The sequence below is a fragment of the Boleophthalmus pectinirostris genome, unplaced genomic scaffold (genome assembly GCF_026225935.1).
Source record: "Boleophthalmus pectinirostris isolate CB_2022bp ecotype Guang Dong unplaced genomic scaffold, ASM2622593v1 HiC_scaffold_12, whole genome shotgun sequence".
Lineage (NCBI taxonomy): Eukaryota > Metazoa > Chordata > Actinopteri > Gobiiformes > Gobiidae > Boleophthalmus > Boleophthalmus pectinirostris.
The window spans coordinates 11,129,603-11,146,269 of NW_026571018.1; the positions used below are offsets into that span (position 1 = coordinate 11,129,603).

At 38.2% G+C, this 16,667-nt stretch overlaps 1 protein-coding gene across 1 annotated transcript in view; it reads left to right on the plus strand.

Annotated features, from left to right (window-relative positions):
* Window positions 1–9,556: 9,556 nt before the first annotated feature.
* The window catches only part of LOC110156408 (polypeptide N-acetylgalactosaminyltransferase 10), an 82,798-nt gene continuing 75,687 nt past the window's right edge, over window positions 9,557–16,667 (plus strand). The window contains exon 1 of the mRNA XM_055148522.1: window positions 9,557–9,833. Coding sequence (XP_055004497.1) covers window positions 9,672–9,833 — 162 coding nt within the window. The 5' untranslated portion in view covers window positions 9,557–9,671. The remainder of the gene's footprint in view (window positions 9,834–16,667) is intronic.

The following is a 16,667-nucleotide window of genomic DNA, read 5'->3' on the forward strand; positions in this document are numbered from 1 at the left end:
GACTTCATGTTATTAAGCTTTCCTCAAATATGTGTGTCCTGATTCAAATCTTGTTCTAAACTGCAAAGCTCTCCTCCTAATCTCTGCGTGTGCGGTTCTGTGCTGGTGTTGGAGCTCCCCCTTTCTGCGTGGAGGTCAGAGTGTGCAGATTAGCCACATTACACAGTGGACAGGAAGCTCCCTCAGACACTAATCCAGGACTTCTCTATCCTCCGAAAGCGCCGCCGTGTTGTGACAATTCAATCTGCTCCAAGATGAACTGCATGAATTATGGATGAGAGAGGAACGTGGAGGGGACTGTCTGATGGAGAGGAGGCTTCATAACCAGAGGATTTCAAATAAGTCGGAAAAATACCTCCCTAATGCACCAGGCGACAGAGAGGAGCAGAGGCCACAAAGGCTCTATACTACATTCTCCGTGGTATTACTGGATCTGATAGTAGTAATGTAATGTTGCTTGGTTTCTGCTGGTGAAAGAGTATTGAATGTGAAAACGTGGAGCAGGCTATGTGAAAAGAATATATGGTTTATGACAGTGAGCAAGGAGAAAGGACAGTTCCTATAGAGGTTATGCAAATGACTTTACAACCTTTAGAACTTTATTAGTGCGTGGTCTTGTATGAGTGACAATAATACATTATGAAATTTTCTCCAGGAGTTCAAAGCACAAGAAGAAAGCTGTTACAGTCATAACAAATACAAATGTCTGCAACTCTGCTTGATATTTAGTTTGTAACTGACATTGAAAACAAGAAAATCAAGTATACAGCAGTAGAAAAGCAGTTAACAGTCAAAAACAACAGGAAGACTGCAGGCCACATTCACAGTCATCATTGATACAGACAGACTTTGGGATAAGACACAGTTGAACTCATGACCTTTCTCTCCTTAAAGGTGAATTGTGTAACTTTTTGGAGATGTGCCTAGAATGTTCCACAATATAGCCATAAATTTAAAGATCTTCATGGAAACTTGCAAGCCAGATTAGAGGTTAGATTTGTGGAGAGGCAACCCCAAGAAGAATTTATGTTTTTTGAGCAATAACTAAAACCTGTAGTTGAACAAATGCAAGACAGATTAGTTTAATATCATACTGTGGATAATTTAAACCATTTTCTCTCCATAGAGACATGTTGTTGACACTCTCTAGAAACGTTACCCAGTGCACCTTTAAAAACAAAATATTTCTGAGTCTGTGTATTGAGGAAATAAAAATTGCAAAAACAAAGCCATAGACATAAATGAGGCTATAAAAAGCAAAGAAGCACATTTTGTGAGTTATGCTGCCCATAATTCTGCCACTCAGTGCCACTCAGAATGTTGAGGAGCACTTTTCAAATAAAATTATGCCAGTGCATAACTTGCATATTCCCTACGTATAACAGATGTTCTTCAATTTGGTGTCAAATTTCAGGTGGAGAGAAAGGGCATTTTTGTAAAGACATTGCAATTTTGTAATGTGCCCACACTGCCAGCTCAGCTCTTGTTATCTTGGCCTACATCATTAGAGGTATAATGCTCCCTACAATAGAAGCATAGTTAGAGGAGACTGAAATGGACACCATTACCACAATGAAGAGAATGACATTCATGACAATGTCTCTGTGTCCTGTACTGATAAATAAACTTCTGCTTTAGAACTCCAGCCTCATGTGTCTTCTTCTTTTCAGGCTATTTCAATGTATTCTACACCAGGGAGACGCTATGGGAGAATCATTTTTGCAAGAAATATCCCCCCAAAAAATTCAGATCATTATTTATTTTGGAGTAACTCTTCAAACTTGCCCTATTCATTTTATGTATTAGTGCAGTCTCAGTAATAGATAAGAGCCTTTCTATCGCTATTTTTCTGTGCACAGTTCTCATAATGGTTGGAGGTGGGGGTCTGCTTGCGAATGTTAATCTATAATTTGTTAAAAGGTTCATAAACGTGGTGATTGTTCCATTTCAGAGTTGCTGTCATTGAAAACGCAGCGTGCCTATTATTGCAAAGCTTTTATTCCCTAGTGTCAGAATTCATCTCTGTGTGTAAAAAAACAACAGCAACAAAAAAAAAAAAAATTAACCACTCTCGCGCCGCCATCTCTGATAAACAATTACTAGACATCAGTCCACTTAGGCAAACAATGGAGAAATGAAAGCTATCGATTTGTGAGCGATGTTTTGGTGGCGGGTGTAATCTCGTCAGGTGCACCCGGCTAACAAAAGACAGGGAACAAAAAGGTCGCCATGCAAAACGGGAGAATTACAAAGGGTTTAATGAAAAGGTTAGCTCCCTGACCTCTACGCCGCATCCCATTAGAAGAGCTGACGAGCGTTTGTTCAAGAGCGGCCCCTGCATTAGCAAAGCACCAGGCCTTCATTAAAATGGCACTAGTGAGATTTAAACTAATATTATTGCACTGCATGAATTCAAATGCCTTCTGACTGCGGGGCTTTTAATTGCAAGGTTTAGATGTTAGATGAAGATATTGATTGTAACAGAAAGTAGTTTTGGAAGTTTATGAGACTGAGATGACTGCATACGCCACAATGAAAATGTTGTTTGGTTAGGAGTATGGAAAAATAAATACAACTGGATAATTAATTTTGAATTGCGTATTACTACTACCATTAAAGGTACACTGCATAACATTTCTAGTGGAGGGTTTGCCACCTCCTTATCTTCATGAAAATGTTATTGCTTTGTCAAGAATGTTCCACAGTGTAGATTAAACCTATCTATCATGTGGGAGTCAAGCAGGTTACAGCATTACCCTACATTACAATTCAGATCTGTCACCCCTATTCACAGAAGGAATTAATGTGTTTTTGAGCAATAGAAACACCCATAATGAATAAATGCCAGATGGATGTTTAATATCATACCATGGAACTTTTCAGACAAAGCAATAGCATCTCCATGAAGACAAGTAGGGAAAACAAAACAAACAACAACAACAACAAAAACTCACTGTCATTACAAACATAAAGGCACCAGCCCAGTGATTTTTTTATTTATTTTTTTTCTCTATGCCAAGGTAACAGGCCTCTATTGGTTTGCAGGGCCCTATGCAATGTGTGTACTGTGTGTATTGGGTGAACCGGTACTGACACTATATCATGCACGGTGACAGTGTGGAACCATGTGAAAAAATCTGCAATAACCAACGGGTTTGCAAAGGCTGGACTGCTGCGTGATGAAGAGGACAGCACATGCGCAAGGGAGAATTTGCCTGGAGACGAAAGTGACATGGGAGCCGACGTAAATAAAGTGACTGTACATGAGTGAAATGAGTAGTGTTGAATAAAGAGATGCGCTGAACCTGCACACGTACGATCTGCACATGTATGATCTCTGTAAAGTTCAACATGAGCCATCTCCAGAACAGACTCACCATCTGTCCTACAGAAGGTCCACATCAGGGCACAGAGCAAACAGTTTTTTGCTGCAGATATTTTATGCAAATTAGCCTTGTGGCGTTAGGTTTTGTTTTTGTGCGCATAGCTGCATTAAATACATTATAATCTCAAACGGGTTGATGCCAAATGCTTACATTTGAACCACTTTTAATGTTACCATTATCCTTTTAGAGGCTGTACTTGAACTGCTGACTAAACAGATCAACTAGCATAACCGCTAGCTATACATCGCACAAGCTAAATAAACTGTCCATGATGCTCTGATGCTTTCAACTTAATTACCCAAATAGTAATGGTCGGACAGGCATTGCAAATACATTTTATAGCAACATTGACTTACCTTTTACCTTACCCTACCTTCCCGTGCTTTTCACAGGAAACGACGTAAGCAGACACGTCACCATAGACCACAGGTGTCAAACATAAGGCCAGATCCGGCCCTCCCAGACCTTTAATCTGGCCCTCGGCTGATTTTATTTAATTATATTTTCTATTAAAATCTTGTAAATTTTCTGCGGTGTTTATCACAGTAGCGTCTCCAGCGTCTCTCTACGTGGCCCCTCCCACCAGAGCAACACAAATGAAGACACCACACACAACCGCTCTTAAAGGACGATCGTTTTGACTGTTGACCGTGACACCCTCATCAGAAAAATGTCCAAAATCAGAAAAGTGGAGCCGAGTGCAGGATGCAGGATTTTCCAAGAAAAATTTATTTATTCCTGTTTACATACAAGTTCATGTTACAACATTGTGTTGAAATTGCATTTTTCTTAAAGTTTCAGGTTGTTCATAATAATAATATTTTGTAAAAGAAAGAAAGAGAGTTCATCAATTAAAAAAGATTTCTGTAATAGATTTGTGTTTCTCTGCACAAATATTTGAACTTATTGTTATTTTTTGGGTTTACATGACATGAGTTTTCTGATCCGGCCCCTTTAGGATCAAAGTAGGTTGGATACGGCCCCCGGACCAAAATGAGTTTGACACCCCTGCCATAGACTATTATCACGCTTCCGGGTTTTGTGGGCGAGGTTTATCTACTTTGTACACTTCCACTTCCGGGGCAACAACAACAATGGCTCAAACGATGTCTAGATGTCACTGCTCTTTTTAAATTATGAAATAATCAGCAGGATCAATGCATATTCTTTGTAAATACTTTGTAATAGCTTTATAATTGGCAAAAGAAGTTACTGGGACCAGTTAAAGCTCCACAGCGGGAGCAGGACAAATGTATCAGACACAAAAAGGAGGAAAAAAGTCCGCTTCAAACTTTGTCTTTTTTATTTTCTCATAGCATTGTAAAGTCCATTGAAGTCCGAAACATCACGGTGCTTTGAGAAAACAAAGCACCGAGAAAGCCTGGTTAAAGCGGACTTTTTTTCTCCTTTACGTGATAGCAAAAGAGACACTCGTATGCCGACGTTAGCTGACTGAAACTGAGAGGCGAACTTTCTTCCTCTCAGAATACAAATGACATGGGGCAATTTACTTAGCCTCATTTAAAAATTAATACTCTTGCTTTTGTTGGGTATGTTGGGTAAACGCCTTATATCCATACACCAAACGTTAGCAGTAGTCATTTCGACAACCCTCCACCCCGACATGCCCCCATTCCGACACCAATGAACCAGGACTAAACCAGGACTAATCTGCGTAAAAGTCCGCAACTTTAAGTGTGCGCACGAGGAGAATGAGCGCTGCAGCCGCCTCTTTATAAACTTTTATGATTTTATAAGGGACCGACGCATTTCTGGGTCCCTGTGTAAGCCGCTCTGTCCTCTGTGACCAGGTATTATTCTAATATTTTAGCCCTTATTCATGAAAATATCCAGATTCCTAAATCATTTATCTTTTTAGTGTCTCTATCTGACTGCGAGCCCGGCACCGGTTCACTGTCGCAACACACTGAGCTTTACAGCGCATTCTTGTGCGCCCTAGTCTTTGCCAACAGGTAATGAAAGTCTCCTGCTCCTGTCCATTCACAAAAATGTCCAAACTGTCACACAATTCAATTTTTCTTAGTTTCTCTGCTTGGCCGTATCATTGCGCCTTGAGCCAAATGCACGTCACCGCACACTTCCACCTGCAGTGTCAGGTAACGCCCCGTAACCTCTTCATTCATAAAGTTCAAAATTCTTACGCATCTGTCCCTTGTAGCCACGCTGTTCAGCTGCACTCGCAGTACCAGGACCTTTACGCACAGTGGTGCGCCTTCAACAATAGGATTCTGCCACTCCGACCAAAGGATAAAGAAATGTCGGAGTGCAGGGACGTTTGATAAAAAATGGAAATGCCGCGACTCTGACAATAACACGTCAGTATCGGAGTGATGGTATGTCGGATCAGCAACTGTAAAGTTATGTTAGCTAGTAGCCACTCACCTTCATAGTCATAGGTGAAATTTTCAAAAAATAAACTGTGTCCGTTGTCCACTTTGGAGCGGGCTGTGATTCAGTGTTGATCAATGAGACGATGTATGTCGGAAAAGAATATTTTCAGTAAATTTATAAGGGATGTAGTCTATGTAAACAACTTTGGTTTGTCCATCATGAGTTCAATCAACATAGTGACAATTCACCGGAAGTAGGCGTGCACAAAGGTCACTGAATGCGGAAGTACTATGTATCAGCGTGATAATAGTCTATTCCCTTTTTTCTTGAGATGGGTGTAAATAGAAGAATCGTGCCCATTGAACTATTAACACCTAGAATACTAGTTTTTAATAATAATAAAACCAATGAAATACATGGTCCATGTTTTTTGCAAAGAACATAATGTCACATTTTGATATAATGCAATTCAAGTATTCAGAATACAGTACTTTGATTGGACCATGTACACTACTGGTCAAAAGTTTTAGAACACCCTAAGTTTTCCAGTTATTTATTGCAATTCAAGTCGTGCAAGTCCAAGTCATGAAGAGCTTGAACTGGTACAAAGGCAAGTACTGAACAGCCAGAGGTTAAAAAAAAGATAACAAAACAAAGTCCAAGCTTTGCCAAAACTACCGCAGGAAAAGAGAAGATGGTAAGCTTGAAAACATGGAGTGGTCAACAAAATCTCCAGACTTAAACGCCATTGTGCTGGTTTTGGGATGAAGCCAAGCAACCTAGAAGTGCCACATATTTATGGGAACTTGTGCAACAGACTTGGGAAAAGCTTTCTGAAAAATATTAGATTTTTATTGTTAAAAAAAAAAAAAAAGTGTGTTCAGCTGTTATATCTGCAAAAGGTGGACACTTTTATGAATTAAAAGTTTAGAATACGTTTTGGTCAACTGTAAACAGTAAAAAACTGGAAAAAGTGTGGCATCCTAAAACTTTTGACCAGTAGTGTAACTCAATATGTTATCATACATTTTAATTCAATATTTTGTAATTAAATATATATATATATATTTTTTTTTTTCCGATCACAACTTGTGTGTTATGAGTAATCTAGTACTCATAACTGGATCTAACCTGCTGCTGCTACTGTCTTCTACTCCCATTAGCCCAGTACAACAAGGAGCACAAAACAAAATAATAAAAGTCTCTGAAGACTTATTGAGGATTTCATTTCTTGCCTGAGCACAAAGCCCATCTCCTGTCAGCCGCTCTTGTTCTCTCTCAGTGATTTACAGTGAACCTTAAAGCGCCCGTCTCTGCAGGACGACTGATGCAACTCACCGCCATGAAATATGTCTCCAGGAGTCAACACAGAAACACTACTTCAACAGAAAACATGTACAACTCAAGGGCTGGAAGTTTAATCAAAATCTCAATTATGTCAGTTTGCAGTTATTAGGTACACTCAAGGTTACAACATTCGGAGTAGAGAACAAAATGGTAAGTCTTTTTGCACCTGCTAAGCACATACAGACAATGAAAAATGCTTGGCTTTTAAAATGTGCAGGTGTGTGCTTGCAGGATTTTATTAATCAAGATTAATGCTATTGTGTCTAATTTGGCCACCTGAGGTCTACTGTTGCTATAATATTTTAACTTTAACTTTTTAACTTTAATTTAATATTTTAACAAAACTTTTTTCTAAAGGTGCACTGTGTAACTTTTCTGATGGAGAGTCCGTCAGATGCTTTTCTCCATGGAGATGTTATTGCTTGTCTGGAATATTTCACAGATTAAACCTTTTTATCTTCATGGATACCAAACCAAACAAGGTTATAGGATCTGTGGAGAGACACCGCTCACAGTTAGCATATGTTTTCTAGGTATTTTTGAGCTATAAAACCACCTGTAATTGAATAAATGTAGGTTGAGCTGTTTAATGTCATACTGTAGAACAATCCAGGCAAAGCATTGACATATCCATAGAAACAGGCAGGTGGCAGACCCATAACAAAAAAGTTACATAGTGCACCTTTAAGACATGAGTCCATACTATATCTAATATCATTTACGTTTGAATAAATCTGGATCTGAAATAAGGTGACTGCAGCCAACCTCTTCTTAAAATAAATGCCAAAACTTGAAAATGCAAATGTCAGGAATGTCCCAGTGCTTTGAACTCACTAAAAACTCCCATCTAAAATGCAAAAATGTGGAAGAACCAGAGATTGGATTAAGCAGGCTCAGGAGTATTTGTTATAGCTACTTGTTAATGCAATTCCAACTTTGTTTTAAAGGTTCTGAAACTAGGCTACTGTAGGCTCATTACAAAGTGTGGCTTCAAACTGGGTCTGGCATTTGACATTACTTTATTCAGTGTGAAAATTATATTGATTTTATTATTACCATTTATAGTTTTAGTCTTTGTTATTATATTATATTGTGATGAGTGAGCTACTGTGTCCAAATAATTTCCCTTGTGGATAAATACATTTTGTCTAAGTCTATTATTTTCTTATGTTTTGCTTATAGACTTGTGTCATACTTAATTATAGTAGTAATAAAAGAGTACTGGGCCTACAGCAGCATAAATACAATCTATATAAAGTTATTTCTTTGTCTTTTCTTTAAATACAATTACAACGTTTTCATGCGTCCTATATTTTGAACTGTTACGTGGGTTACTTTATTTCTTTCTCTAACAAAATTAGCATAAAACAACCAGAAAAAGTCCCAAACTACTAGCCTTAAAGGTACACTGCGCAACTCCCCCCCCATGATAAAAGTTTCATAATGCTTAGGGTGTCAAAAAAAGCAACAAAAAAAACAAAACAAAACTGGGACATCCTTGGTTTGGGATGGTTGGTAATAAAATAGTGAAACGAAAGTGTAATTAAAGAAAATTGTTATGCACTAGACCCATTTGTGCCGAAGTTGAGAGATAGTATAGTCACATTTGTGTTTTGGTCTTTTTTATTTTTAAGCATCATTTTCTGTATTTTACCTAAACAAAATGAAAAAAATTATACCCCCTTTACTGTTGGCAGGTATCAAATTTGTCTAAAATAAAGACACCTGGGGCATATTGGCTTTGGCTCTGATCCCATCAGCTCTCAGAAGCTCAGCAAGGCCGGACCTGGTTAGTACTTGGATGGGAGACTGCTGGGAAAACCACGTTCCACAGTGGGGAGCCAGTCCCCCCCAAAAAGCAAAAAGCAAAAAGCAACCAAACAAAAAAAAAAAAAAAAAAAAAAAAAAAAATATATATATATATATATATATATATATATATATATATATATATATATATATATATATAAACAAACTGTTGTTATGTCCTTAGGCAAGACACTTCACCCACATTGCCTAGTATGAAAGTGGTGTGTGCGTGAGTGATGGTGGTGGTTAGAGGGACCGATGGTGCTGATTGGCATGGCAGGTGCGCTTCAGTCAGTCTGCCCCAGGGCACCTGTGGCTACAGTAGTACCTTGCCACCACTTGATATGGAGTGACTGAATACTGCTCTGTAAAGCGTCTTTGTGATAAATGAAAACCGCTATATAACAAAAAAAACAAAAAAAAAAAAAAAACAAAAAAACACGTACTTATTTCTTGAATAAAATGGGACAAATCTGCTGTCCCGGGTAAATAGGTACATCTCCTCACCCTAATAATGCTCCTTTAATATTTGGGCAATGACTGGAGTGTGCTGTAATGCCCCCCCCCCCTCCTGACCCGCTGGGGCTGTGGGCGGCAGGTCGCTCCCCCTAGCGGCAGATAGCTCGCCTCTTGGCCGCGGCGGAGCGTCACAGCGTCGGTCCGTCCTCCCCAGCCTGAGTGAAAGTTGTCCCCGCCTGGAAGTGCGTTGCTTTGGGATTACGCTGGTCTCCGCCGCCGCTGTTGGCCTGGTTCTTTCCCCCGGAGAGAGGCAGCGAGATGAGGCGGAAGGAGAAGAGGCTACTGCAAATCGCCGGGCTGCTCATTGCTGCTCTGCTTTTCTTCCCAAATGTCGGACTGTGGGCTTTGTACAGGGACCGAGTCTTCGACAACTCTCCGGACAACACAGCGGACGGAGCGGGCGCCTTTCCCCCGGTACAGGTGAGCGAATCCCGTGTACGCTTAGCCCGGATAGCCCGCTGTTTACCCCCACGTTCAGGCGCTGTTGTCGTGTGTTTGGCTGCAGTGATTGTGTGCAACGTGTCTCTTCTCGGTTGTACGCTACATGTTCACATTCCTATACAAAGTCTGCGTGTTTTTTTTTGCATATTTAACCAAATATCTTTAATCCCGTGCGGAGCTGTAGCCGGTGCATGCCCACGTAGCTAACAGGATCTGGGCTAGGCTCGCTGGTTTCTCGCCTCGGTTGCAGTTGTAAAGTTACCGCTTGACTTCAGGAAGTTGTCAGGAGGATGTGAGGAGCAGGCAGTGTGGTGTAGTCGGGTCTGACAGGCTCCCAACAGCTTTCCGCCTCATCATCTCTACATCTCCCCGGGTTTAGGCAGGGGTGGGCGGCGTTATTCCCACCGGGGCCACGGTGACGGACCACACGGCAGACAGAGGGGACGTGTCGCTGAATTAATGTTAACCTACATTTATTTGATCACATGGGTTTTGACTTGACAGGGGGAAGACTTGCTTCCTTCTATCTATTCTAATGAAAGGCCAATGGTTTGTAGTTCCAACTCTAATGTTGTTATAGAAATTCAATAATGATATACAAGAACATTCATTTTGCAGTCATGTGTAGGCTGTTTTACTTTCAAAGCTCACAAACTTATTAATGCCACCAAGGAATGTTTTATTGTAGTGTGAAGTCTAAGACCAGATGATCAACTGGTCTGAATTAACAAGTTGAGGATAAGATCACTTGTAAAGCTGGTTTTAGTGACTAGTAGAAGTTATCACAATTGGCCTGTATATTCATTTTTTTTACAGTCCCAGAAAGTTAATAGAACCTGGAACAATTGTGTGGTCCTATTAGTGTTTTTGGTCCTGTCAGAATAAGAATTTCAAATGTACATATTCATGCCAGCAAAGAATATTTTATTGAATTGTAAAGTCTCATATAGTCCCAGTAAGTTAATAGAAACATTAATGCTGCCAAAGAATATTTTGTTGAAGTGTAAGCCTCGTATTTAAGCAATTTTGTGCAATAACGTCACCTTCTCAACTCCAAATCATCAGCTGGTCTGAACTAACAAGTTGAGGATTACAGGCCTAGTGCCTTTGTATCCTCAGGCAAAACACTTAAACTTGTAATTCACCGTGGATGGTAGTGTTAGGAAAGGCTGTGAAGTCTGGCTGAAGAGAATGATGGAATAATATCACTTGTAAAGCTTGTAGTGACTTGCAATTGCAATTAGTCTGTATATTTTTTTATTTATTTAAATTTTAAAATTTTGTACAGTCCTATAAAGTTAATTGAATCTGGAGCAATTGTGTGGTCTTTATGTATTAAAAAGCTTCTGAAAAGACCAAGGACACTAATAAGAACTTCAAACTTACATATTAATGCCACCAAAGAATATTTTATTGAAATCTGAAGTCTCATATTTAAGCAAATTTATGCAATAATGTCACTTTCTCAACTCCAAATGATCAGCTGGTGTGAACTAACAAGTTGAGGATTATAGGTCTAGTGCTTTTGTATCCTCAGGCAAGACACTTAAGCTTATAATTCACCGTTAATGGTAGTGGTAGAAAGAGGCGTGGAGTTTGACTGAAGAGAATGATGGAATGATATCAGTCAATAAGCTTGTTGTCTTGTAGTGACTAGTAGAAGTTACTGCAATTACCCCTGTTTTTTTTTTACAGTCACAGATAGTTAATAGAAGCTGGAGCAATTCTGTGGTCTCTATGTATTAAACAGCTTCTGAAATGGCCAAAAACACTAATAAGAACTTCAGTAAAATGTTCTTTGGTGGCATTAATATGTAAGTTTGAAGTGTGAAGTCTCATATAGACCCAGAAAGTTAATAGAAACATGTTAATGCCACCAAAGAATATTTTATTGAAGTGTGAAGTCTCATATTTAAGCACATTCTCGCAATAATGTCACTTTCTTATCTCCAAATGATCAGTTGGTCTGAACTGACACATTGAGGATAATATCACTTGTAAAGCTTACTGTACTGACTAGTGGAAGTTATTACCCCTGTTTTTTTTACAATCCCTGAAAGTTAATAGAAGGTGGAGCAACTGTATGGTGTTTATGTATTAAACAGCTTCTGAAAGGAACAAAAACACTAATAATAAAAACTTCAGACTTGTGTATAAATGCCACCAAAGAATATTTTATTGAAGTGTGAAGTCTCATATTTAAGCGAATTTAAGCAATAATGTCACCTTTTCAGCTCCAAATGATCAGCTGGTGTGAACTAACAAGTTGAAGATTACAGGCCTAGTGCTTTTGTATCCTCAGGCAAGACACTTAAGCTTATAATTCACCGTGGATGGTAGTGGTAGGAAGAGGCGTAGAGTTTGACTGAAGAGAATGATGGAATAATATCACTTGTAAAGCTTGTTGTCTTGTAGTGACTAGTAGAAGTTATTGCAATTAGCCTGTATTTTTTTGTTTTTGTTTTACAGTCCCAGAAAGTTAATAGAAGCTGGAACAATTGTGAAACAGCTTCTGAAAGGACCAAAAACACTAATAAGAACTTCAGACTTACTAACTCTGAACTACAACATTGGGAGACTTTTAATGGGTAAAGTCAGAACAAGTGTTGTAGTAGCAGCAAATATTGTGAAGAAAGCAAAATTAACTGTGGTATTGCTCTATTCCTTTGTGCTTTCTTTTTCCCTTAATTTTGTAAAAAGCAACTCTTGGGGGTAAAAATAAGACAGCTGTGAACCATTAAACTGACAGTGCACTGTTTGCATATCACTTGTTGTTAACATTGGTGTGACAGCACTCAGCTTTGGCTCTTGAAAGTTGTGTAACATGCGATAACTTCATTGTGGTGACTAATTGAGATGCTATGAATAACACTGGACCTCTGCAATCCATTTCTAAAGAACTAGTTCTGTTTTTCAGATTTTTTTAATATATTTTTTTTGATCTGCGTATCATGCTACACTTTACATATTATGTAGAAGTGTAACAATAACCAAAATATCGTGATATTGTATCGTCAAAAGTCTTTCAATAATATGGTGGACCATCACAATATATCAAATCACATGTTTCTTTGCTTAAATTCATTGTTATGGTGCTACAAAAGCTAGAAAAAGAACTGAGGAAACTACCCTAGCTCCGTTTTTGGGCAAACTACATGAAGAAATAGCAGTTCTAAGCACTTTTAAGTCTTAGTTCCTTGAATTAAGTCTTGTCAAGACATTTTAAGAGGAAAAAGTAGCATATTCACGATTTTGTTACCCTCCACAAAGTATCACAATAAATACCGTACCGTTAGATGTATATCATGAAAATATCATACCATGAGATTTGGATATCGTTACATCCCTAATATTATGGTACAAAAATCTGTTAACAAGGGGTAACAAAGCTTATTGACCTTTCTTATTCCTTAGTTGTGTTGCATATATCTTGAAATAGTTTTAAAATTTGAAGCGCACTGTGTAACTTTGCTGATAGAGGGCCCGCCACTTGCTTGCCTGGATGAAATGTTATTATTATTTGCCTGGAATGTTCCACAGTATGTCATTGAGCTTTCTGTCTTCATGGAGACAAACAAGTGATGCCAGCAAGCCAACTTACAAGTGATATCTGAAGAAATTTTTCTAAGTGTTTTGAAGAAATTAAATCACGAGTAACTGAATAAATGCAAGATGGATACATTTAATGCCATACTGTGGGACAAAGTGAAGCCAAAGTATATGTCATTTCTATGAAGGCAAGCTGGTAGTGGGCCTTGCACCTTAAAGTTACACAGTGCATCTTTAAATTTCATGAAATGTGCACTGAGGTAGTGCCTTGAGCCAATCAATAGTATTGTTATAAATTCACATAATTCTTCTATAGATGCAGCCTGAAGGAGGACAATGGATGTCGCTCAGATTCAATGAGTGAGAAAGTTGAATGGGCCTCTTTGAATGGAGCGCAGAGAGACTGGAGGAGCAGAGGGGTTGAGGGGGAGATACCTATTCAACAAACCCCTGCGGGAATGTATAGAATAACTGCTCAATTAAGACTGATCACTGCTTATTGTGGTCCATACCGTATCAACTTCAATAAATGAAAGAATGAACAATATATTTTTTTAGGAGTCAGTATTTATTGTGTGTACAATTTCTTTGCAATAGGGTGTGGGGAGATTTACGTAATGTTTACTGTTGCGCAAAAATGAACTGTAGAGGGTTGAAAAAGTAACTACAAGGATGAGCCCCCTTGCAAACTTCTCTAGGAACAATTTTCTATCGGTCATATGTCCACAGAATTTAAATTTTGTATTTGTATAGCTGTTGTTTTAATTCCAATTTTTGTATGTTTATTAAAAGTCAACAAAGAAAAAAAAAAAATAAAAAAAACTTCTACGGCTAATTATTGCATCATTCTGTTGTTTATTCTTTGCATCTTTAAAATTATCTTGCATTATTGTCAATGTGTCAGAGGCATACAATAGTTTCATTATTATTGTTTATCGCTGTATATTTCTGTAGCAATATATCAAGCTTCAATTGTTTTTATTGTGACAGGTCTAGGTCTAAGTGGATAGATAGACAGAGTAGGGCTGCAATTATTTAAGTGTACTTTTAAAAAAAAAATACATTGTCCAAACCAAAAATCCCAATTTGTGGTTTCTTGACAGGTGATATTTGCAAATTGTTATGATTTTTTTTCATTTGGAATCATTGTTATTATTGTCTGATTTTCATTTTAAAAAGGTGCTGTCTATGCTCTTATTCAAAAGGAATTAGATCATGTTACCTTTATTATAATATTGAATTTTTCATTAGCACTTCAGAGTTGACTGGCACATAGTCAATTAAAATTTACTGGTGTACGGTAAGTGGTTTGGGATTTATTCAAATGTTATAATAGGGCAGCTCCTATAATGATTGAGCAACTATACATGTTAGCAATGTGGCAATTATTTTGTAACCTCATGCATGCATTTGAAGATTATGTTTACACTTATGGGCGGGTTAAGAAATAAATTAAAGATGTAATTGCTTTGCTTTGGAATGTTTCACAGTATGGTGTTAAACCCATCTATCATCATGGAGATAAAACCAGACCAAGTTACTGGTCAGATCTGTGGAGAGGTGACCCTGCTCACAGTCAGAATGCCTGTTTTTCTAGGGGTTTTTGAGCTATAAACTATCCAGTAATTTAATAAATGTAAGGTAGAGCTGTTTGATGTCATACTGTGGAACATTCCAGACAAAGCACTGACACAAGCAGGTGACGGACCCCCAACAAAAAAGTGACAAAATGCACCTTTTAACATTTGCAGTTGTCATGCTTTGCTTTGCAGGGCTGCAAGATTTAATGATCTTTTTTGAGTATCCCCATAAAGATAAGGAAAACTCAGGGGACACCTTATTTTGGCAACTCAACAGAAATGTACTCAAACTGTAAAAATGCCCACAAATATAAATTTTGTACTCTTGTAAGTTCAGCTTTTTTGGAGCATTTGTGTTTTCTTTTGATTTAAAGTGTATCTGACAAATTAATATAGTTTGATATAGTTAATATAGTTACAGTATAGTATTATTTGGTTTGGTGGGATAGTACTTTGGGATGAATATTTATCATAGATTTACATCAGTCAAGTTTGTGAAGAAAAAAAAAAGCAAGTGTCATTACAGTCAGCTGACAGCTCTGACAAAGTGCTAGCTTTATACATTGTTTGCCTTATATTTAGAAAATTAGAAGAGAAACTTTGTTTTCTTCTAATAAAATACAGGGAGTAATGGAGAGTTCATTCATTCCATCCAAAATGAAAAGACAATTTATTTTTCAGTTTAAATTTTGATTTAACAGGATTGTCTTGTCATTTATGTGTATTTGTCAAATGTGTTGCTAAGCCCTTGTTAACATTTTGTCTCAGTGTAGGTTATGCCATGTCTGTTGCCTGTGTCCAACCAAGAAGAAATTAGTATTCTAACCTGTTACTTAAACAATATATCTGATAATATTTCCAGCACAATATCAGTATTATTGCCTGCCATGCTGTAGTGATAGAAAAGGCTGTAATCCTTTTCTGAATTTGAATTCTTGAGCAGCAAATACAAGACTTGGTAGCAAATTCTACTTGCATAAACATCAGTTTTTTTGTGCATCTTAAAAGAAGTTCACGAGACTGCAGTATAATTTGGCTTTGAATAAATCTCTCTATGAAGCCTTAGTTAACTCCATTAACCCCTGACCTGAACTGTGTGTGTGTGGATTCACTGCTCCTCCTGTTTTCTGACTGTATGAAGCACCACACGAGACTCACAGCTCATTTGCACATTTCAAAGAGTTAGCTGCTCGGGTTAAACGGAGGGCAGAGGAGAGGGAGGGCAGAGGAGATGGAGGGCAGACGAGATGGAGGGCAGAAGAGAGGGAGGGCAGAGGAGAGAGGAGGATAGATTAGAAAGGAGAAGAGAGGAGTGGTAGGGCAGAGGAGCGCACTTGTTCACTAACCCAAAGTTTGGAGCATTGTTGTTGATCTGTTGTTGTGTCCTTAGGCAAGACACTTCACCCACCTTCAGTTTATTGTGATTGGTGGTGGTTAAAGAAGCCAATGGTGCAGATTGATAGCGTTGGTTTTGTAATGTTTTTTATGGTATTTTTCAACAATAAAAACACGTCTGCAATTGAATAAATGCAATTTAAAACCTTACTGCGGATCATTCTAGACAATAGGGCTGAGCAATTTGGGCAAAATATAAAACAGTTTCAGACAAGCATTGCGATTGTGTTTAAATTCGCAAATTTGCAATTAAGATTCTGTTTGGTATTCACATTTTAAACACATCCCA